Genomic DNA, 22,583 nt, shown 5'->3' with positions numbered 1-22,583 from the left:
CTATGTCGGCTAGAGATGAAGTGCAGGAACTTCCTGCAGGATTTTTTGCCTTGCTGAGGTTCTCTCTGTTGCTAATAACAATTTCAGAGTAAATTGAGGTGAATATATTGATAAAACTCACCTTGTCCAAGAGAGAATTACATAGTTATCAAAACATCACACCAAGGTAAAAAATTACACCAAACACATAGTGAATTTTACAAGCATTTAAAATGTAGTATGTGTTAGATGATTAGAACCATTTCTGTGTTTGACTGCAAGGTTTTATGGGTATTATGATGTGTCCACTGTGGGGTTCTATAGAAAGCAATAGTAATGGCATCTTTTTGTAGGCACTAACTCAGCCATGGCTTGTTGGCCAAAGCCTATGGGGAAATACATTTAGTTTTTGTCGGGTTTTTGGATAAACGCCGAAAATAAAAAAAAATGACTGAAAACAATAAAAAAAAGTATAAAAAACAAAACGTATAAGATTTCCTAAGCCTGTGTTAGCCTCAGACCTAATTTTTGCGGTTTATCCCAAAACTTTATTTCCCCATAAATTTTTCCCATAGGGAACGAAACAGAGGTAACTAATTTCCGGTTTTTCGCTTCTTTTGACTCACGTGAACGTGCCAGAACCTTGAAGCATATGCGCGCTGTGCGGAGTTACCGACAACTTCAATGGTCTGTTATGAGACAAATTTTGTTGTCCCAACAGACTTGCATGATCATTGGGGTGGCTGAGCTGCAAGAGCCCTTTGTCAGTACCTAAAGAGGACTGCTGCTAGCTAGTGAACTAGCACTAGCTGACCAATTCATACGATGTTTCCAGCTAGCAGATATTCAATTCAAGGTAAGTTAAGTAGCGAGCTATTCACACGCCTGTCATTTTCCATATGCTCTCTGTCTTGCCTTTGACACTTATTGGTTCCCCTATTTTGTAAATGATAGTTATATTTAATTTGAGAGTGGCATGGACTAATATTTACTTAGTAAATAAGGTTGACATTAGCTTTGTGGAATCTTGAAACGCTAGCTCCAGTCTGGCATCTTTGCCCGTTGTGCTAAGCTAGTTAGCTACGTAGCTAAGCTAAATATAGGGCAAAGTTGAAATCAAATACTGTTATAATATAGGTCACTAACGATTGTCCTTTGGTCAGCCAATGTTAGTTTAGTACGTGCAGAAATACATTTAGTATTTGGTACGTTAACTAATATTGAACGAAAGTAATATCATTAGTTATGCACTTTCAAAGGTAATTGGCTGACAATCTTAGCTAACTAGCTAGCTAGCTTGACCGTGAGTGTCAATATTGACAGTTGTGACGTCTCACGGCGTCAATCTACTGACAAGCCAAGGCACGAATCATTTGTTTGTCTCGGGAAAGCTAGCCGTATTTGTTGTCTGCTATAGGTGATAACTTAACTGGCTAATACCAGTACTCTTGCTGACAATCTCATGACCTAAATGGACTTGGATTACATGCCTATTGACAATTGCTCATGGTGGTTGGTGCCGTTCAAAATTAGGGAGGACAGGAAAAACGAGTATATGGCCTTATTTCTATTACAGCATATTGGATGACTGTCATTCATATACTGTACCATTAACCCAGCTCAATCTAACAGATGGGTTCATGCATCTACGGGATACTAGAATTTGCCCTATACCCATAATGAGGTTGCTACAATCTAGCCTACAAATGAAAGTTAATAATGTAGGTGCACAGTTCGAGAAACAAATTGGATAAATCTAGATGACATAGTGAAACTTTACAATACCGACCTTGCACACATCAAGCTGATCAGAGGTGTAATCATTAGTCAAAAATTTAGAGTTTGTATTGGACAAATTCAGGTAGGTCCCTCCCTGTTTCATTCCATTTAAGAAACGTTTTTCAACAGAATCGGCAGAATGAATTCCCCCCAGATCACCTGCACACACAGTTCACTCTCATAGCAGCCACATAAAGCATGCATCAACATCACTTTGCTCGTTGTTTAATTCCTTCTCACATATACGCGCTCTTCTCCTCTCACCTTTTCCCTTTGCTTGTGGACTTCAGTGCACAACACAACGCTGTCTGTGACCAGGCACAAAAACCTCTCCAAGCCAAACCTTCATACCATAACAGCTACATAGCCTACATCGATGTTACCATATTAACAGCTAACATGTTGTAAACCCACAAACCATGTGTACAATCATGCAGTACAGTGTACAGCAAGTAGTTTAGCAGTTACACCAGCGGACCCCGGTGGCAATAAATGAATAAAACCGAAAGCTTAGCTTAACTTGGAAGAGTTGCAGTGGTGGATAGCCTTAGCCTACTAGCTTACAAATAACATTCCTCTCTTTTTCAGTCAGGTTGTTGAGTAGGCTAAATTAGCTGCATAAGCTAAGTAAGTGAAAGGTAAATTAAGAAGAGAAGAAATACATCAAAATATAGCTCTCTCTGCTGCTTCTCATTAATTTTTGAAGAAATGAATTTGCTCAACTTTTAAGCTATTGTCTTTCTCTCTCTGAGTCAACTACTCAACACATTATATGCACTGCAGCGTTAGCTAGATGTAGGTTATGCTTTCAGTACTATATTCATTATCTTATTCTTTGATTGGATGGACAAGGTCAGTTCATACTGCAAGAGCTCTAATAGGTTGGAGGACGTCCCCCGGAAGTCGTTTATAATTACTGTGTAAGTCTATGGAAAAGGGATGTGAACCATGAGCCTACTGGGTTTCGTATTGAAGTCAATGTACGATGGGAAATAGCTGCCCACGGGCTACACCATGACGCTACCCTAGAGGCTGTTGAGGCTACTGTAGAAGTTAATTGCAAAACAGTTTTAATCATGAATATATTTACTATAAAAAGGATCACTTTTTTATTTTTTTTAAGTTTCACTATTTTTATGAAATTTGCTGATTAGGATGGTCCTCCCCTACCTCCTGATAAACCTCCACTGCTACATACGCCCATACAAATCTCATAGGCTGCTACGCAGAAGAATAGTGACACGTTCAGTTGCAATGTATTGTACAGCATAACAGTTCTGCTGTATGACCCATAAAACTTCCATAATGACTCAAGTCATCAAGATGGCTGTAAACAAAGTCATGTCTTGAGTGTCCTTTTTTACTGTCTGATTGTTTGTACTCTGCATGAGGTAACTTGTGTACACACTCTGAAGGTATACAGTAGGACCTAACCATATCAGCTTCCTCGCCAGTCCCAGTCGGCACTGACCGGATCTGCCTTGTTCTTTGCAGCCCAGAGGTGTATACGAGCATTGAAAACCGTGCAAGCGGAACATGCACCTCCACAGCACTACACGTGGAGACGGGATTGCTCGTCTGCAGTGATGCCTCGCATAACGTCACACTACACAATCTTCCCCAGGGACAAAGACCCACGATGGGAAGGTACTGTGTAATCCTCCTCACCCTTGGCACACTGTCTGAAATTGAATGTATTATATTAAGCAAGACCCAAACACCTTTGTTTTTCTTACCTTATACCAATGCTGATAACATTTGAACTGATGTCATATGTGAGTGGGCAGGGATTATATTAGATTTGTCCTCCTAAAACAAACATATTTGCAGTGTTTTCCTCTAGTGCCGGCTGTTGGCTATACAGCCAGTTACCCACTCCTTTTCAGCCAGGTACTTTTTTTACAATTCGTAAGTCAGAATAAAAGTCAGCTGAGCCCTGGCCCAATAGAATGAACGATATGAATTAGCTAGGCTACTTTTAAATTCTCAAGTCAGAAAAAGTCCGCCGAGCCCTCTCCCGCTAGAGTAAACGATATGCATCTTCTAGCGATCTATTCATAGGACAGGCACCTGTCAGTTAAAGTGAGTGATGACAGAGAAACACTGTTGGTTTAACAGTCTGCTGTCTGTCCCACCTCCCGATACCTGTGTGTGTGTTGTGTATGCTGCGGTTGAAGTCAAATTTCTTTACACTGAGGGAGAGAGCATGATGCTCCTTTATCTATTTGAGTCAACCTTTCGGTTACTAGTCCAACGCTCTAACCACTAGGCTACCTGCCGCCCTCTACATTTGCAAACATTTTCTAAAAAACTGTTTTCACTTTGTCATTATGGGTTTTTGTGTGTAGATTGAGGAAAATGTATTAAATATTTTTAGAATAAGGCTGTAACGTAACAATGTGTAAAAAGTGAAGGGGTCTGAATACTTAATGAATGCACTGTATATAGTATTTTCAAAGATTATTTATATAGGTTTACTGATTTAATCCAAGTGTTGACAATGGAGTAATCAACTGCTGCTTTCTGCGTAGCAAAGCCCATGATTAACACCTGCTTCATTTTTCAGTCATACCTTTTATTGCAGATAGCTGAGAAAATGCCTCTTAAAAGGAAGCTTGAAGCCTTTGGATGTCGGCAGACTCTTACAAGATTCTTTAAGAAGAAGTTGTTAAACAAGTGTTTTATTTGTTTTATTTATGAATGATATACTGCAATTCAAAGTTGCAAACACTTGTTAATTATTTCACTAATTTAACTGATCTCTTAACACCTATGGACCCAGAACTTATTTGAGCATTTGTTCTGTTTATTTTAGAGACCCATTTGAGAAAGTGCCCATCACGCAATTTGATTTTTAAATTGAACCTTTGATTTATTAAATAAATTAAGTAAATAGCCCAAATTCTGTTTTGATAAACTATTTGAGGAACAAACATAATTGTGTCAATTCATATCTTGTAGTAAAATACTTTAATCTCAAAGACAGGTTAAATGTACAAAAAATAAAAGTTTAATGTTCTCTTACTTAGAAAATAGTCCAGATCTTCAAGGCCTAGAAAATTGTATAACAATACACTGAATTCATACATTTTCAGTCATTTAAATTGTAAACACAATAGCACAACTGTGTCCAATCAGGGAGGTAAACTTTACAAAGTATTAAATAATTGCTTTGTATTTCAGATTGAATCAAGGCATTAGAATGTACCAGAGGCCACGAAAAATAGAGCTTGTTCGGCAATCCTGGGGGATCCTGTCTGTGAACTTTTTCTATTTGGCTGGCTACGCCATGTGCTTGTGGAAAATACTAGTTGTCCTTCAATGTGCATCTATGGGATGCTGTTGCAAATTAACGCTGATGTCAAAACTACAAGTTTCTACTTTTGACATTCAGATAGTACTACATACTAATATTCCAGTTTGTCTTTATGGAGGCTTGTGTAACCTTTCCCGAGACCTGAAGATTTGTGTGATCTCCCCCAAGCTAATGACTAGGCTGTAGCTCAGTGGGCTAGCACATTCTTGTGCTGCTCAGACGACCGTGGTTCCAAACCCACTTGGTGACACATGCCTATTTGTGTGTGCCATTTTGTTTCTGTCCAGGTGTGGAGATGGAGCGGTTTGCTGACGAGGCTGATGTGGTGATAGTGGGAGGGGGTCCTGCGGGGCTGTCGGCAGCCATCCGGCTGAAGCAGCTGGCCAAAGAGCAGGAGAAGGAGCTGCGTGTGTGCCTGGTGGAGAAAGCGTCTCAGATCGGAGCACACACCCTCTCCGGGGCCTGCCTGGAGCCCAGCGCCCTCAACGAACTCTTCCCAGATTGGAAGGAGAGAGGGGTATGTTAGTGTCATCTCGTGTGTGTGTGTATAGGGCCTATAGGCTATCTGTCTCTAGCTTCAATTGTATCTGTAAGGCTTGAGTGGTATACCATGCAATGGTTTTTCAATACTGTTGAAAGTATTTACTTTATATTTTGTTTTATAAATGTGATTATTTGTAGCTACTTTAAGTAAATACCTGCAGTTAACTTGTGTAATACATTAGGCGATAAAGAAGATTGCGTTAATGATGAATTTCTCATTATGAAGCTTACATGTAGTCCCCAGTCACGTTGTGTTTGTTTACAAGCACACAATGAGAGACCGGTGCCTTGAGTCACTCACTGTTATGCAGCAGTTACAGTATGGAATTCACAACTAAATGTTTGCCAGCTAGACACAGTGCATTCGGAAAGTGTTCAAACCCATTTACTTTTTTCCACATTTTGTTACGTTACAGCCTTATTTATGAAATTGATTTTTTTTTAATTCCTCAATCTACACACAATTCTGCATAATGACAAAGCAAAAACAGGTTTTTAGAAATGTTTGCTAATGTATTAAAAAAATAACTCCAATCACATTTACATAAGTATTCATACCCTTTACTCAGTACTTTGTTGAAGCACGTTTGGCAGCGATTACAGCCTTGAGTTGTCTTGGGTATGATGCTACAAGCTTGGCACACCTGTATTTGGGGAGTTGGGCAGATTCTCTCAAGCTCTGTCAGGTTGGATGGGGAGCTTTGCTGCACAGCCATTTCAGGTCTCTCCAGAGATGTTCGATCAGGTTCAAGTCCGGGCTCTGGCTGGGCCACTCAAGGACATTCAGAGACTTGTCCCGAAGCCACTCCTGCATTGTCTTGGCTGTGTGCTTAGGGTTGTTGTCCGGTTGGAAGGTGAACCTTCACCCCAGTCTGAGGTCCTGAGTGCTCTGGAACAGGTTTTTAATCAAGATTCTCTCTGTACTTTGCTCTGTTCATCTTTGCCTCGATCCTGACTAGTTTCCCAGTCCATGCTGCTGAAAAACATCCCCACTCCACCCATGCTTTACTGTAGGGATGGTGCCAGGTTTCCTCCAGACGTGACGCTTGGCATTCAGGGCAAAGAGTTCAATCTTGCTTTCATCAGACCAGAGAATCTTGTTTCTCGTGGTCTGTGTCCTTTAGGTGCCTTTTGGCAAACTCCAAGCGGGCTGTCAGGTGCCTTTTACTGAGTAGTGGCTTCTGCCTGGCCACTCGACCATAAAGGCCTGATTGGTGGAGTGCTGCAGAGATGGTTGTCCTTCTGGAAGGTTCTCCCATCTCCACAGAGGAACTCTGGAGTTCTGTCAGTGAACATTGGGTTCTTGGTCACCTCCCTGACCAAGGCCCTTCTCCCCGATGGCTCAGTTTGGCTGGGCGGCCAGCTCTAGGAAGAGTCTTGGTGGTTCCAAACTTCTTCCATTTTAAGAATGAGAGGCCACTGTGTTCTTGGGGAACTTCAATGCTGCAGACATTTTTCAGTATCCTTCCCCAGAACTGTGCCTTAACACAATCCTTTCTTGGAGCTCTACAGACAATTCCTTCGGCTTCATGGCTTGGTTTTTGCTCTGACATGCATGGTCAACTGTGGGACCTTATATAGACAGGTGTGTGTGGCTTTCCAAATCATGTCCAGTGAATTGAATTTACCACAGGTGGACACCAATCAAGTTGTAGAAACATCTCAAGGGTGATCAATGGAAACAGGATGCACTTGAGCTCAATTTCGAGTCTCATAGCAAAGGGTCTGAATAGTTATGTAAAAAGGTATTTCGGTTTAGTTTTTTTATAAATTTGCAAACATTTCTAATAACCTGTTTTCGCTTTGTCATTATGGGGTATTGTGTGTAGATTGAGGTGGAAAAAATGTATTAATACATTTTAGAATAATGCTGTAATGTGGATAAAGTGAAGGGGTCTGAATACTTTACAAATGCAATGTATGTCTACAGAAATAAGACATCCTGCTTCTATTGCCTGTGAGTGTTTGTTTAATAGCCTACTGATTTCCGTGAGCACCAAGCCTCACGCAACCACATGTAGGATAAACAATTTCACAAATCCGACTGTTTTTCATCTTTGTTATGCTGTAATAAAGGCTTTACACTTTTCTCCCCGTTAGAACAGCCTCTCTGGTATTACTTATAATTAATTTCATGTTTACACTGTTCCAAATGGTCAGAAAAATAATATTAATAACCCTCCTTGTTATTATGATCATTATAATAAGTAATATCATTATTATTAGTAGACTTATTATAGCAGTCTTGTATAACCACCATCGATCGAGCTGTAGGCCTAAGAGCGCATCCTGTTTTGTCTTAATACTGTAACTTAGGCCTATACTTCATTACTTAGGCTACTGTATGAATCAATCATTAATTTGTTCAAGTCATCACACAGCATACGAGTCATTCATGTTTTGAAATGCAATCAAGTATTTTAGTTTTAAAATAAAATAACCACATTTTTGGGAATAATTACCTGTAAACAATAAATAAACTGTTCCATTTTGGCAGTTGCATTCACGAATGCTTGCAACTGATTAGTCTTTGGTTTAATAAAGGCTTTACAAAAAAACCATTACAACAGACTCTCTAGTATGCTTATCATTTATTTAGTGTTGACATTGTTCTAAACAGTCAAACTATATTGCTGCTTAACTTATTTTTCTTGATCTCCAGTATTTTCCACAACTAGTCAAATGTATTCCACACATCTGACTTCCCCTTTACGTCTTGAGCAACCAGTAAACAAACATTCCCCTGTTTCGAGTTGTCCTCTGCATCCATTTTGCTGTCGCGTGTTAATGTGTTCAGAGTTTATGACCATTTTATTGATGTGATTATGATATGCTATAGGTCAGGCCCTATTGGTCACGTGCATGTGATGCATACATGTGTCATGGAAACTTTTCAGTCAGAAATGGCTGTAATTTTGTTGCCGCTTCAGCAACACGGACAGCGTGATAAACACTGTTGATGTTCTGTGGTGGTCGCTGCAGCAGGGAGGAGTGAGAAACAACGGGTATTAGTCACTCACTCGCTGTCTTAAAAAAAAAAAAATGTCCCTCTAGTTATGCGTCTTAATTATTTCATCAAACAGTGCGCTTAAAGCATTAGACAAGCTCAGTGCATATAGTTGATTAGATTAAAACAGATAGGATGTGTCTATATATGCAAAAAGAAATTGCCTGGGACAGCCCTACTCGACTCGCTTGCTCATGTGTGTATTCCTTATTCTGGGTAATGGAGATTGACAGCGATAGCCCTAAAGGCTTGCCAGCTAATTATTGATATCAGGCAAACTTACTTTACTGGTAAAATGCACCCAGGGCAAATTTGAATATTTCTGCAAAAACTTTGATCTATGTGCTAATATTTGGATTTTCTTTACGTTATTCTGTTAGTTATAGCAGATTTGGAGTCAGTGGGCCATACACATTCATGAATTGAATTACACTCCTGTGGAGATGTGCCCTATCTAGTTCTACTGAGAGAGGGATAGATTTATAAATGAAATGCACTCCCATCTGAGGGCTGCTTCAGCAGGTCTGTTGAAAATGTTCAAATGTCATTCAGAAGAAAGAAGCATCTTCACACTGAGTTCACTCTGCAGGAGTTTCTTTCCACTGAGAGAGATTTCAAATGAAATTGTCCACAACGCTGCTCTATTATTTAAGTATTGAGCACGTCAGTCTAAGAAAGGTTGCCAGTCTATGGAAAGGTTGTGAGGGAAATATGCAGCATAATTCGCAGATACACACAGGATATGGACCTGGCATATTCTTTGTTTTATTTTTTTAGTCTCAGACATTACATTTAGGTAATTTAGCAGATGCTCTTAACAATAGTGACTTACAGGAGCAATTAGGGTTAAGTGCCTTGCTCGAGGGCACATTGACAGATTTTGTTGGCTCAGGGTTTCGAAACAGCAACCTTTCAGTTACTGGCTCAACGCTCTTAACCGCTCGGCTACCTGCCGCCATACCTAACTGCAGACATAACTATCACAGACATAACGTTGAGAGTACATCAGTCCTAGACAACACTATGATCCTGCCCAAGAGAACATCTTGCAAGCAACACCTAGGCTGAAAATAAAGTGTTCTGTTATTTTTGTACTCTTCTCTTAGGCACCCTTGAACACACCAGTGACTGAGGATTTGTTTAGTATTCTAACCGAGAAATATAGAATCCCTGTCCCAATGTTGCCAGGTAAAGTCACATGCATGTTTTACAGGACATCTTTTCAAATGACAACTCTAGCTTGTCACCTGTAAGCTCTGTCCTAAACATAAAGCTATTATGGTATTAGCCTTGACTGTGCAGTCTTTGTTTTTCATTCTATTTAATTTTTTGATTTTCCCCCACAGGTCTGCCCATGAACAACCATGGGAACTACATTGTGCGGCTGGGTCACTTTGTACATTGGTTGGGAGAGCAGGCTGAGGAGCTGGGAGTGGAGATATACCCTGGCTACGCTGCTGCTGAGGTGAGCACCGCCCACCATTCATGACAATTTCAGAAAACACAGGGCATCTTACTAATATTGGCGTGATAATTACCATTGACAAGCTACATTGATTTTTCCTGGAACGTCAGTTTTTTGTCAGTGAACATTTACATAATTGTATGCCTTTAATCAGATATAGACTGATATTTTGAGCCAGCTCCGATTTCACGCCTGAGATCAATTTCACTGATGTGTTGACGTATCGTGACTGGCTTTCATTGATCGTGTTTGCTTGAGGTGTCATTCTACTTTCAAAAGTGTTTAATTTCAGATTTTGTTCTTAAGGTTTTGTTTCATGAAGATGGAAGTGTGAAAGGAATTGCCACCAATGACGTGGGCATCGCTAAGGATGGTTCGCCAAAGGTAAACTTATGCAGATTTATGTCAATAAAATGGACTCATCACTGTACGGAAAGTCTTAAGTTATTTTCCTTGGACAAAGTACAAATGTTTTTCTCCTATGTATGGTCATTTTGTACAGTAGAGTTTGACTGTAAAAACTGAGTTTTATAAAAACGAGGAAGAATCAGCACTGAATAGAATATAATTTGTTTTATGAAAGCGACAAGTAGCCTCATCCCTGGTATATCAGAATAACATTTTCCTCTCAATTTGCCTCTGCAGGATGTGTTTGAGAGGGGGATGGAGCTCCATGCTAAAGTGACCCTGTTCGGAGAGGGCTGCCACGGCCACTTGGCCAAGCAGCTCTACAGGCAGTTCAACCTCAGGGAGAACTGTGAACCACAGACCTACGCCATTGGCCTGAAAGAGGTAAAATCCCAAAGCAACTGTAAATAATCTGTTTTTAATCAGTCATACAATACAGATATCTTAATGTAACCAAATCAGAATGTCATATTAATTACATTTTTGTCCTTTAGCAGATGCTTTATGCACAACGACTTACATGAATGTTGTTTTTCTGTCTAACCAGCTGTGGGTGATTGATGAGAAGAAGTGGAGGCCGGGCAGAGTGGAGCATTCGGTGGGCTGGCCGTTGAACAGGAACACGTATGGCGGCTCCTTCCTCTACCACCTGAACGAGGGCGAGCCACTGGTGGCCTTGGGCTTTGTGGTGAGTCCCGGTTATGGCAGCCATTTTGGCTCCTTGCCATTGATGTCAACTGCCAAAATACCAGCCATGCTAACACTTGGCAACAGTCTAAACACTAAATGAAATAACATTTGTAAAACTGAGATCAGTGTATGACAATGCACTATACTTCTACCCTTCTCTTTATCTAATTGGCTTTTTAATAATGCTTATCTTGTGAAGCTTCATTAGACCAACTTGGGCCTAGAGGGACAACTTGAGATATGTGATAACTCAAACTTTTATGAAGATCATACATTGAGGTCAATGACTGATTGTATCAAAAACGTAATGCTGTGTATTTCCCCACTTCCAGGTTGGTCTTGACTACACCAACCCCTACCTCAGCCCCTTCAGAGAGTTCCAGCGCTGGAAGCACCACCCCTTCGTTGCCAAGACCCTGGAGGGAGGTAACAGAATTGCCTACGGAGCCAGGGCGCTCAACGAGGGAGGCTATCAGGTGTGTGTGTGTGTGTGTGTGTGTGTATATATATATTTTTTTAATGTACTACTCAAAGGTATGTGTGTGGCTCTGTGACAAGGTTTCTGTTAGCCGATAATAGCCAGCTTTTCGGTGATAAATAAAATTGCCGCCAGAAAACAAATCCTATTGCGAAATGATGCTTTTTAACCTATTCGTTAATGGAAATACCAGTCGATGGAAATACATTTGACTGGTCATGCTTATCGTCCTATAGGTTAAATGCATAATTATGTGGAATTAAATTAGTGCATGTACAGTATTTATGTATCTTATTTATCACATGCGTACAGCATATAGATACAAAGCCTTTGAGCGGAAAATCTGTCAGACAGTGCGAGAGCTGCTGCTACAGCATCTCAAACAGCAAATGCATAGGCAACGGAAGGCAGGCTTCCTCAGCTCGTCACACACCACTTTGCAATGAGCTGGAGGCAGTATGCTTTTTGAAAACATATACTTAATTGTTTGAAACCTGAACGTTTTACTACATATTATGAGGCATGTCTTACCTTGCTTCAAGGTAGCCTAGCCAATATCAGACCATATCTGTGGAGGCAATTCTTTTATATCAACTTTCTCTCATTGTCCAGTAGCCAAAGGCAAAATCCAAGTCATATTAGCAACCCATGCTAGTTGTTGCATATTAGAGCTCCCCTCTTTCAACATTTCAAACAGATATTTTCATCTTTGTCACATGAAACCGCTTGCATGTGTGGTGCACTTTCACAATGGTGTTTTCCAATTAATTGCATTATGGAACAAACATTCGCGCATTGCCTTGTGTGTGTTGCTACGTTTTAAGTAAAGAAATTAACAGTTTATCAACATTTTAAGCTAAACATTCAAATCTGTTGCATCAGACTCATTGCTTTTTAAGGTTTATTTGTATGTAGCCTAGGCCCTCTGGTTGCATGAATTTGGGATATATCGTCCCACAAGTGTTCCAGAGTCTGTTTGGAATAGGCTGTTTCTTTCTCGAAAAGCTGACCAATACAATAGGAAAACTTTTCTACTATGGGGGATAGTAGATTGACAGGCTAGTGATTTTGCTGTTCGTTACTCATCTTGTTGGCTGAGGAAAAGTACACGTGGAGAGTTATTCTAACATCTTCAAAATGCACATCTGAATTCGGTAAGAACCACACATTGTTGCATCCTCGACTTGAATGTTCTTTTTATAATCTAAATGGGATTTCTCTCATTCTGAGAACCATGGATGAAAACCCTAATCAGGTCCAGTAAATAAAAATGCTGCCTGTCGAATGTCCTGCGACACATTTTCGTAACGTTAATGTGTGTCTCGGCATCAAAAATGGGAAATACGTGAATCTTAGGTCAGGTTTTCCACTGGTTCTGATGTTCTTGTTAAGTGAAAGCATTTTACCATTACATTCAAGATTATAATCTTTACCCGTCTTCCTCCATCCAGTGCCTCCCTAAAGTGACATTCCCTGGGGGGATGCTTATCGGATGCAGTCCGGGCTTCATGAATGTACCAAAGATCAAAGGCACCCACACGGCCATGAAGAGCGGCATGCTGGCCGCAGAGGCCATCTTCCCCAAAGTCACAGCCGAAGACCCAGCATCTGAAACGGCAGGTAGGTTAAACCAGACCAAAACCTTTTCCTTTAATTTAAATGCTCCCACACACACACACACACACACACACACACACACACACACACACACACACCTCTCACTAATTGTAAGGTGAAGCCAAAGGCACATTTCTACATTATAAAATATGCAATGAATACAGTATTAAAGAGTGTAATTTGTTGAGACATTTATCGCTAATGCTAATCAGGGGGGAAAAATAAGTTAATTGCTTCTCTCCAGTGTATCATTTTTGTATGTAAATTAATGGAATTTTATTTAATAAAAAAAAACAAAGTAAATGAGCAATTGTAATTTGTGGGTGCAAGATCATCTCTAACATTTTACTGTCATCCGAATACAATTATACTTATTTTCTGGTAATTTGTCCTCCAGGACTTCACATACCGGAGTATGAGGACAATTTGAAGAAGTCTTGGATCTGGAAAGAGCTGTACGCAGTGAGGAACATCAGGCCGTCGTTCCACAACTACTTTGGACTGTACGGGGGCATGGTCTACACTGGTGTCTTCTACTGGATACTTAGAGGGAAAGAGCCATGGACACTGAAACATGCAGGTACAGCATATTGATGATTTGTATGATGTATTCATCAGGAAAGATGGTCTGTTTCAGTTTTAGCCTAGTTGTTATTGGACAAGGCAACAACACAGTTTTGCTATATGCACATCAAAATCATGCACTCATGCTGAGAATTGCTTTAAGGAACAAACCAATGTTTTATCTGGCCTGTAACCAACTGAGGTTTGATAACTCCCAACTCTTTTACCCTAGGCTTGGACTCAGCCCAACTGAAACCGGCTAAGGAGTGCACGCCCATCGAGTACCCCAAGCCTGATGGCAAGCTGAGCTTCGACCTGCTCTCTTCTGTGGCTCTGAGCGGTACCAACCACGAGGGGGACCAGCCCCCCCACCTCACCCTGAAGGATGACAGTATCCCTGTGGCCAACAACCTGGCCATTTACGATGGTCCCGAGCAGCGCTTCTGTCCAGCAGGTACCACTGATGCACAATTACAAATCCATCCTTAGCCCATACAACATAGGCACTTAATTTAGATCTGAAAGGGTTGGATAGGTATAAGCAATAGGTCATTATCAATAAAACGTTAAAATACAGTGCAGAGCATTCGATCTGGCTGCTGCGGGGCAAGGAGACCCTATCCATTGGCATGTAGCCAGCTATGCAAACAATGTCATTTATTTGCTTCATCAGATTAGGCTTTTGAAAAGAGCTTGACATCGGCAAATCCTCGTCCTGGTAAAGTTGTCAGTCGGACTACTGTCATCACCACTATAGATGGCAAGCAAATCAAGCAATATTTGGATATAGCCATCTAGTTTATCCCCTGAAAGTTGGCTTGTTAAGAGATGTGATCTGTTATTAGCTAGCTAGTCAATTTGACGTGGTCAATCAATCAATGTAGACTATCATGTCTGTCAGCAGCAATCGTGATTAACCTCTCTGGGCTAGGTGGGACGTTTGTGTCCCACCTAGTCAACAGCCAGTGGAATCCCGTGGCGCGATATTGAAATACCTTAGAAATGCTATTACTTCAATTTCTCAAACATATAACTATTTTACACCATTTTAAAGACAAGACTCTCGCTAACCACACTGTCCGATTTCAAAAAGGCTTTACAACGAAAGCAAAACTTTAGATTATGTCAGCAGAGTACCCAGCCAGAAATAATCAGACACCCATTTTTCAAGCTAGCATATAATGTCACAAAAACCAAAACCACAGCTAAATGCAGCACTAACCTTTGGTGATCTTCATCAGATGACACTCCTAGGACATTATGTTATACAATACATGCATGTTTTGTTCAATCAAGTTCATATTTATATAAAAAAACAGCTTTTTACACTAGCATGTGACTAGCATTCCCGGTGAATTTACTAAATTACTCACGATAAACGTTCACAAAAAGCATAACAATTATTTTAAGAATTATAGATACAGAACTCCTTTATGCAATCGCGGTGTCTGATTTTAAAATAGCTTTTCGGTGAAAGCACATTTTGCAATATTCTGATTAGATAGCCCGGCCATCACAGGCTAGCTATTTTGACACCCACCAAGTTTGGTATTCACCAAACTCAGATTTACTATAAGAAAAATTGGATTACCTTTGCTGTTCTTCGTCAGAATGCACTCCCAGGACTTCTACTTAAACAACAAATGTTGGTTTGGTTCCAAATAATCCATAGTTATATCCAAATAGCGGCGTTTTGTTCGTGCGTTCAAGACACTATCCGAAGGGTAAAGAAGGGTGACGCGCCCGGCGCGTTTCGTGACCAAAAAATTCAAAATATTCCATTACCGTACTTCGAAGCATGTCAAACGCTGTTTAAAATCCATTTTTATTCGATTTTTCTCGTAAAAAAAGCGATAATATTCCGACCGGGAGTCGTTGTTTTCGTTCAAAGACAGAGAAAGTAAAATGGACTCTTCACGTGCACGCCCGTCTCATTGTTCTCAGATCGACCACTTACCAAATGCGCTACTGTTTTTCAGCCAGAGACTGGAGAGTCATTCAACGTTCTGGCGCCTTCTGAGAGCCTATGGGAGCCGTAGAAAATGTCACGTTACAGCAGAGATCCTTTGTTTTGGATAGAGATGATCAAGAAGGCCAAGAAATGGTCAGAGAGGGCGCTTCCTGTTTGGAATCTTCTCAGGTTTTGGCCTGCCATATGAGTTCTGTAATACTCAGACACCATTCAAACAGTTTTAGAAACTTTAGGGTGTTTTCTATCCAAATCAAACAATTATATGCATATTCTAGTTACTGGGCAGGAGTAGTAACCAGATTAAATCGGGTACGTTTTTTATCCGGCCGTGCAAATACTGCCCCCTATCCCCAACAGGTTAACCCTAGAGTAATTTTACACGGCTTAGCGGAAATCAAATTAGCATAAAAACATCCCCATAAAAATCTCTGTTTTAAGCTAGAGATATCTTTTTTGCATGGGCTCAATACAACACATCGGCGGTGAAAAGTGGCAGAGCTACAGCTGTGTTTCAGACCATGAGACATCCCGAAAATCGATTCTCTCACAAACGTCTGTAGCGTCCGAATGGTTTGGCCTGAAAACTATTATGACTCCCTTATGGAAAGGTGAGACTCTTACGAATACCTACATGTTTTGCTCTACGACCCCCACAAGCGTCACGGGACTCGTCTGAAGTCGGTACCGCCGATCTGCCAACTTCTGTCTGTAGCGTCCCAACAGTTTAGGCTACACACTAATATGATCCCTCTATAGAAAGGTGAGTCTCTCACGGACACGTACATGTTTTGCTCTAGGACGCCCACAGGCCTTGCCAGAAGGTAGCCCAGTACCAGTTAGAAAATTAATGGCAGTATTTATGGAAGTAGTTCAGTGGCTAAAAAAAGGGTTGTCTTTTTTATTTTTCTTATCTCTGATACAGGACAAACACTTTAAAACAAACTTCCCTTTGATTAATATGTTTAGCCAACTGTACAAAGTTTCTACTGGTAGCTTGCAAAGTAAACATTATCAGCTAACAGTACATCGGCAAATGTACCCTTCTGCTGCTTGACAGGCAGAGCCCACAAAGGATGGGAAGTTGACCTAAACCACTCATACTTGTCAATCATAGTTCACTTTTATTTTAAATCACTCAAATATCCAATTAATGGTGGCCAATATTGAGCGAGAGGCTACCCTCACGTATCTGAAATGACATGATCAATTGATGTTTACTGATCATGAAAAGCATGCAGTTAACTGCTGTATAACTCAAGCTAAATGTGTGATCGTTTTGCATGGAATAATCAAAAATGTGTAGTTCTGACTATGCTCTTCAAGAGGTGATGATATTGCAACCAAATAGTTAACATTCATTTAACAATTCCTTGAAAACAGCATGTTTTTAAGATTGCTGTGTAATACTACTGTGGCGCCTTCAGGCATTGTGAGATATAATAATCTGTGCAGCGCGACTGCAATGAGAACGACCTGGAACTTGCCCAATAGCTCCACCTAGGAGGTATGGAGCTAGGCCAGGGATCTCTGGAATTGAATATTACTGTCCACTAAAAGACCTGACCCTCCATCAATAAAGCTCAAGCATACAATTGCCGCTTCCAAGTGCTGTCATTGCCTGCACGACCAGTATGACTCAAGACATATCAAGATATTGATCAGCACAGCCAGGTTTATTCTCTGGAAGTCTCAACAAATTATCAGTTATATATATTTGTGAAATGGACATCAAACCCATTACTGCTACTAAGGCAGAGATGTAATTCATGCAGTATGATTGATTCGACATGCAGACAACAATTTATGAAAGTTGCCAATCGCAATATAAAGTCAAGAGAAGAAAAGGCCTAGGAGGAGAGATGACTAGAAACAATTCGGTTGACTGTTTTATGTGTGGATTAATTGTCAGAGTAGAGGACCTTGTGCATTTCAGGTAAAATAACAACTCAATGTTTATATCCCAGGACAAATTAGCTAGCAACTGCAAGCTAGCTAGCTAAATTGACATAAATGTTTAATGCTTTTCAACCTGTCCCCAAATTAATGCTATTTTTTTAATTTATTTTTTCCTGCCTTTATTTAACCAGATAGGCTAGTTGACAACAAGTTCTCATTTACAACTGCGACCTGGCCAAGATAAAGCAAAGCAGTTCGACACATACAACAACACAGAGTTACACATGGAATAAACAAACATATACAGTAGAAAAGTCTATATACAGTGTGTGCAAATGAGGTAAGATCAGGGAGGTAATTACGCTATAGCAATTAAACACTGGAGTGATATATGTGCAGAAGATGAATGTGCAAGTAGAGATACTGGGGTGCAAAGGAGCAAAATAGATACAATATGGGGATGAGGTAGTTGAATGGGCTATTTACAGTGGGCTATGTGCAGGTGCAATGATCTGTGAGCTGCTCTGACAGCTGGTGCTTGAAGTTAGTGGGGGAGAAAAGAGTCTCTAGCTTCAGTGATTTTTGAAGTTCGTTCCAGTCATTGGCAGCAGAGAACTGGAAGGAAAGGCGGCCAAAGTAGGAATTGGCTTTGGGGGTGACCAGTGAAATCTACCTGCTGGAGCGCGTGCTGCGGGTGGGTGCTGCTATGGTGACCAGTGAGCTGAGATCAGGCGGGGCTTTACCTAGCAAATACTTGTAAATGACCTGGAGCCAGTGGGTTTGGCGACGAGTATGAAGCGTGGACCAGCCAATGAGAGCATACAGGTCGCAGTGGTGCGTAGTATATGGGGCTTTGGTGACAAAACGGATGGCACTGTGACAGACTACATCCAATTGTCTGAGTAGAGTGTTGGAGGCTATTTTGTAAATGACATCGCTGAAGTCGAGGATCGGTAGGATAGTCAGTTTTACGAGGGTATGTTTGGCAGCATGAGTGAAGGATGCTTTGCTGCAAAATAGGAAGCTGATTCTAGATTTAATTTTGGATTGGGGATGCTTAATGTGGGCCTGGAAGGAAAGTTTACACTCTAACCAGACACCGAGGTATTTGTAGTTGTCCACATAATCTAGGTCAGAAACCGTCCAGAGTAGTGACGCTGGACGGACGGGCAGCGATCGGTTGAAGAGCATGCATTTAGTTTTACTTGCATTTAAGAGCAGTTGGAGGCCACGGAAGGAGAGTTGTATGGCATTGAAGGCTCGTCTGGAGGTTAGTTAGCACAATGTCCAAAGAAGGGCCAGAAGTATACAGAATGGTGTCGTTTGCGTAGAGGTGGATCAGAGAATCACCAGCAGCAAGAGTGACACCATTGATGAATACAGAGAAGAGTCTGCCCGAGAATTGAACCCTGTGGCACCCCCCATAGAGGCTGCCAGAGGTCCAGACAACAGGCCCTCCGATTTGCCACACTGAACTCTGAGAGAAGTAGTTGGTGAACCAGGCGAGGCAGTCATTTTAGAAACCAAGGCTGTTGAGTCTGCCGATAAGAATGTGGTGATTGATAGAGTCGAAAGCCTTGGTCAGGTCAATGAATACAGCTGCACAGTAATGTCTCTTATCGATTGCAGTTATGATATCATTTAGGACCTTAGCTCGGAAGCCAGCTTGCATAGCAGAGAAGGTACGGTGGGATTCAAAATGGTCAGTGATCTGTTTGTTAACTTGGCTTTCTAAGACCTTTAGAAAGCCAGGGTAGGATAAATATAGGTCTGTAGCAGTTTGGGTCTAGAGTGTCTCCCCCTTTGAAGAGGGGGATGACCGTGGCAGCTTTCCAATCTTTGGGAATCTCAGACGATACGAAAGAGGGGTTGAATAGGATAGTAATAGGGGTTGCAACAATTTCAGCAGATCATTTTAGAAAGAGAAGGTCCAGATTGTCTAGCCTGGCTGATTTGTAGGGGTCCAGATTTTGCAGCTTTCAGATCAGCTATCTGGATTTGGGTGAAGGAGAAATGGGGGAGGCTTGGGCAAGTTGCTGTGGGGGGTGCAGGGCAGTTGACCGGGTAGGTGTAGCCAGGTGGAAAGCATGGCCAGCTGTAGAAAAATGCTTATTGAAATTCTCAATTATTGTGGATTTATCGGTGGTAAGTGTTTCCTAGCCTCAGTGCAGTGAGCAGCTGGGAGGAGGTGCTCTTATTCTCCATGGAATTTAGTGTCCCAGAACTTTTTTGAGTTTGTGCTACAGGATGCAAATTTCTGTTTGAAAAAGCTAGCCTTAGCTTTCCTAACTACTTGTGTATATTGGTTCCTAATTTCCCTGAAAAGTTGCATATCACGGGGCTATTTGATGCTAATGCAGTACGCCACAGGATGTTTTTGTGCTGGTCAAGGTCAGTTAGGTCTGGAGTGAACCAAGGGCTATATCTGTTCCTGGTTCAAAATTCTTTGAATGGGGGCATGCTTATTTAAGATGGTGAGGAAGGCACTTTTAAAGAATAACCAGGCATCCTCTACTGACGAGAGGAGGTCAATATCCTTCCAGGATACCCGGGCCAGGTCGATCAGAAAGGCTTGCTCGCTGAAGTGTTTTAGGGAGCGTTTGACAGTGATGAGGGGTGGTCGTTTGACCGCAGACCCATTACGGATGCAGGCAGTGATCGCTGAGATCTTGGTTGAAAACAGCAGAGGTGTATTTGGAGGGCAAGTTAGTTAGGATGATATCTATGAGGGTGCCCGTGTTTTCGGATTTGGGGTTGTACCTGGTAGGTTCATTGATCATTTGTGTGAGATTGAGGGCATCAAGCTTAGATTGTAGGATGGCCGGGCTGTTAAGCATGTCCCAGTTTAGGTCACCTAGCAGCACGAGCTCTGAAGATAGATTGGGGGGGGGGGGGGCAATCAATTCACATATGGTGTCCAGGGCACAGCTGGGGGCAGAAGGTGGTCTATAACAAGTAGCAACGGTGAGAGACTTGTTTCTGGAAAGGTGGATTTTTAGAAGTAGAAGCTCGAATTGTTAAGGCATATTGAGCAGGGCTAGAGGCTCTACAGTGAAATAAGACAATCACTAACCAGAACAGCAATGGACATTGACATTAGGGAGAGGCATGTGTTGCTGAGTCATCATAGGGGTCCAGTGAGTAGTCTAGCTGGCTGGAGACACGGTAATGTAATTGGTTCAGAGTTTGTTTTGATATTTTAACCTGCGTGTCATGATCGCGTTGGGTGTGGGGGGACAAAATAAATGTATGCACGATGGCGCACGTGTGCAGCCGGTTTGGGTTCCGTGTTAGGGTTGTGTCAATTTGTTTTTCTTAAAGGGGAATGTAAAGAATAGGCTTTAGAATACCAGCTAACGGTAAATCGCCATATTGCCATTGTTGCATCACTGGCAAGATTTTCCCAAAAATGTCTGAATCACAAAACTAAGACCATGAACTCTGTGCATTAATGAGCAAAATTTGCTGGTGTCGAACCATATGAAATGATGCATGTTTTGAAAGCTGAGAAACAGCCCTTTCAAATGATAGGGCATAGAATAGCACCACATGGTGTAATCAGTCAAGGAAAAAACGTGTTTCTATGAAAAACACATTTCCCACACTTCCTAATGAAGATAGCATATTAAGTCTTCCTTATTTTGTAAGGTTTGAAATCAGAATAGAAATACATTTAACTGTGAATGGGTTATAGCAGTTTTAGTGAACGGTGGTATTTTTGTAGAATTCTATGGAATGTTCTTTTATCAGACACTTATCTGGATTGTATATTAACTACATACCTGCACTAACATATTACAAATGGTATTTAATCTTACATATACAGTATGATAATCAGACGAATGATATATTAATTAATCAAGAACTGAGGTGAATACATTCTCATTATAACCTGAAAGAAGTACAAGTTACATTGAACATTTTAATTAAAATAAGGTAACAATAATTGGCATTTACAACTTCAATTTCTTCTGTACGTACTTTACACTAGGCCTATAGCCTAATACCCAAGTCAGAATGGGAAGAAATGTAAAAGCATGCAAGGGAGACTAAATGACCATTGACAAATTGAGCTACTGGGTGAAGACTAGAATCCCTTTACTAGTGTCCATGTCTGCAGTGAGTCACATTTACTGGAGTACCACAATCAAAAAATAATTGTCTCCTACGATGCATAACTGCTTGGCCTTGCATTCTGATGCAACACAAACATCCTATTTTCTATCACAAATGTACAGTGGATGGAATACATCTCTTTGCTTCCCGTTTCCATTTTGAATGACACCCTTATTTCCCCCTTTTACTAGGTGTATATGAGTACGTTCCCCTTGAGACTGGAGAAGGTATGAGGTTGCAGATCAACGCTCAGAACTGCGTCCACTGCAAGACGTGTGACATCAAGGACCCCAGCCAAAACATCAACTGGGTGGTGCCCGAAGGCAGTGGAGGACCAGCCTACAATGGATTGTGATTTTATTTTCCTCTAGCATTGAGATCAGAAAGTCTATAGACCCTCTGAGGTGGCTGCAAAAACACATTCAGTGCTTGCTGCCAAGACAGCGTGTAGAATACTATACTGTGTGCCTAGATATGAAACTGAATGTCACCATATTCTTTCAATATGGGAATTGTAAAATGGTTATAAAACACAAGTGGCTTTGGTTCATGTATGTTGTTCTGAATAATGCATGTCATAAGCAGAAAGCTGCATTGATAATTTCAAAATAGACTAACTTAACCCACACTTAAATTCATTAGCTATTGCAGGTACCATTTGCAACAGCGTATGATCTGATAGATACTGTACATAATGTCATTAGTGGGAAATAAACATTTGCCATGCCTCTGTGTCAGCTTAATCCACAAATC

General features: G+C 41.1%; 1 protein-coding gene across 1 annotated transcript; it reads left to right on the top strand.

The window, feature by feature from the left end:
* The first annotated feature begins 535 nt into the window (after positions 1–535).
* Positions 536–22,557, top strand: etfdh (electron transfer flavoprotein dehydrogenase). Its single transcript, XM_014211901.2, has 13 exons — positions 536–835; positions 3,253–3,405; positions 5,362–5,591; positions 9,731–9,812; positions 9,971–10,089; positions 10,396–10,473; positions 10,735–10,881; positions 11,045–11,185; positions 11,520–11,663; positions 13,117–13,285; positions 13,680–13,862; positions 14,079–14,300; positions 22,022–22,557. Exons 1-13 carry the CDS (start codon positions 805–807, stop codon positions 22,183–22,185), a joined length of 1,863 nt encoding a protein of 620 aa, XP_014067376.1. The 5' UTR covers positions 536–804; the 3' UTR covers positions 22,186–22,557.
* The last annotated feature ends 26 nt before the right edge of the window (positions 22,558–22,583 follow it).

The sequence above is a fragment of the Salmo salar genome, chromosome ssa09 (assembly GCF_905237065.1).
Source record: "Salmo salar chromosome ssa09, Ssal_v3.1, whole genome shotgun sequence".
In the NCBI taxonomy this organism is placed as follows: domain Eukaryota; kingdom Metazoa; phylum Chordata; class Actinopteri; order Salmoniformes; family Salmonidae; genus Salmo; species Salmo salar.
This window is presented reverse-complemented; position numbering and strand designations above follow the sequence as displayed.

Bases quoted from the DNA above. Each gene is read 5' to 3' on its own strand.
- etfdh (XM_014211901.2), top strand. From the start codon at position 805: ATGTTTCCAGCTAGCAGATATTCAATTCAAG. The intron at 9,813-9,970 runs GTAAAGTCACAT...TTTCCCCCACAG, and splicing joins CCCTGTCCCAATGTTGCCAG to GTCTGCCCATGAACAACCAT. The intron at 11,186-11,519 runs GTGAGTCCCGGT...CCCCACTTCCAG, and splicing joins TGGTGGCCTTGGGCTTTGTG to GTTGGTCTTGACTACACCAA.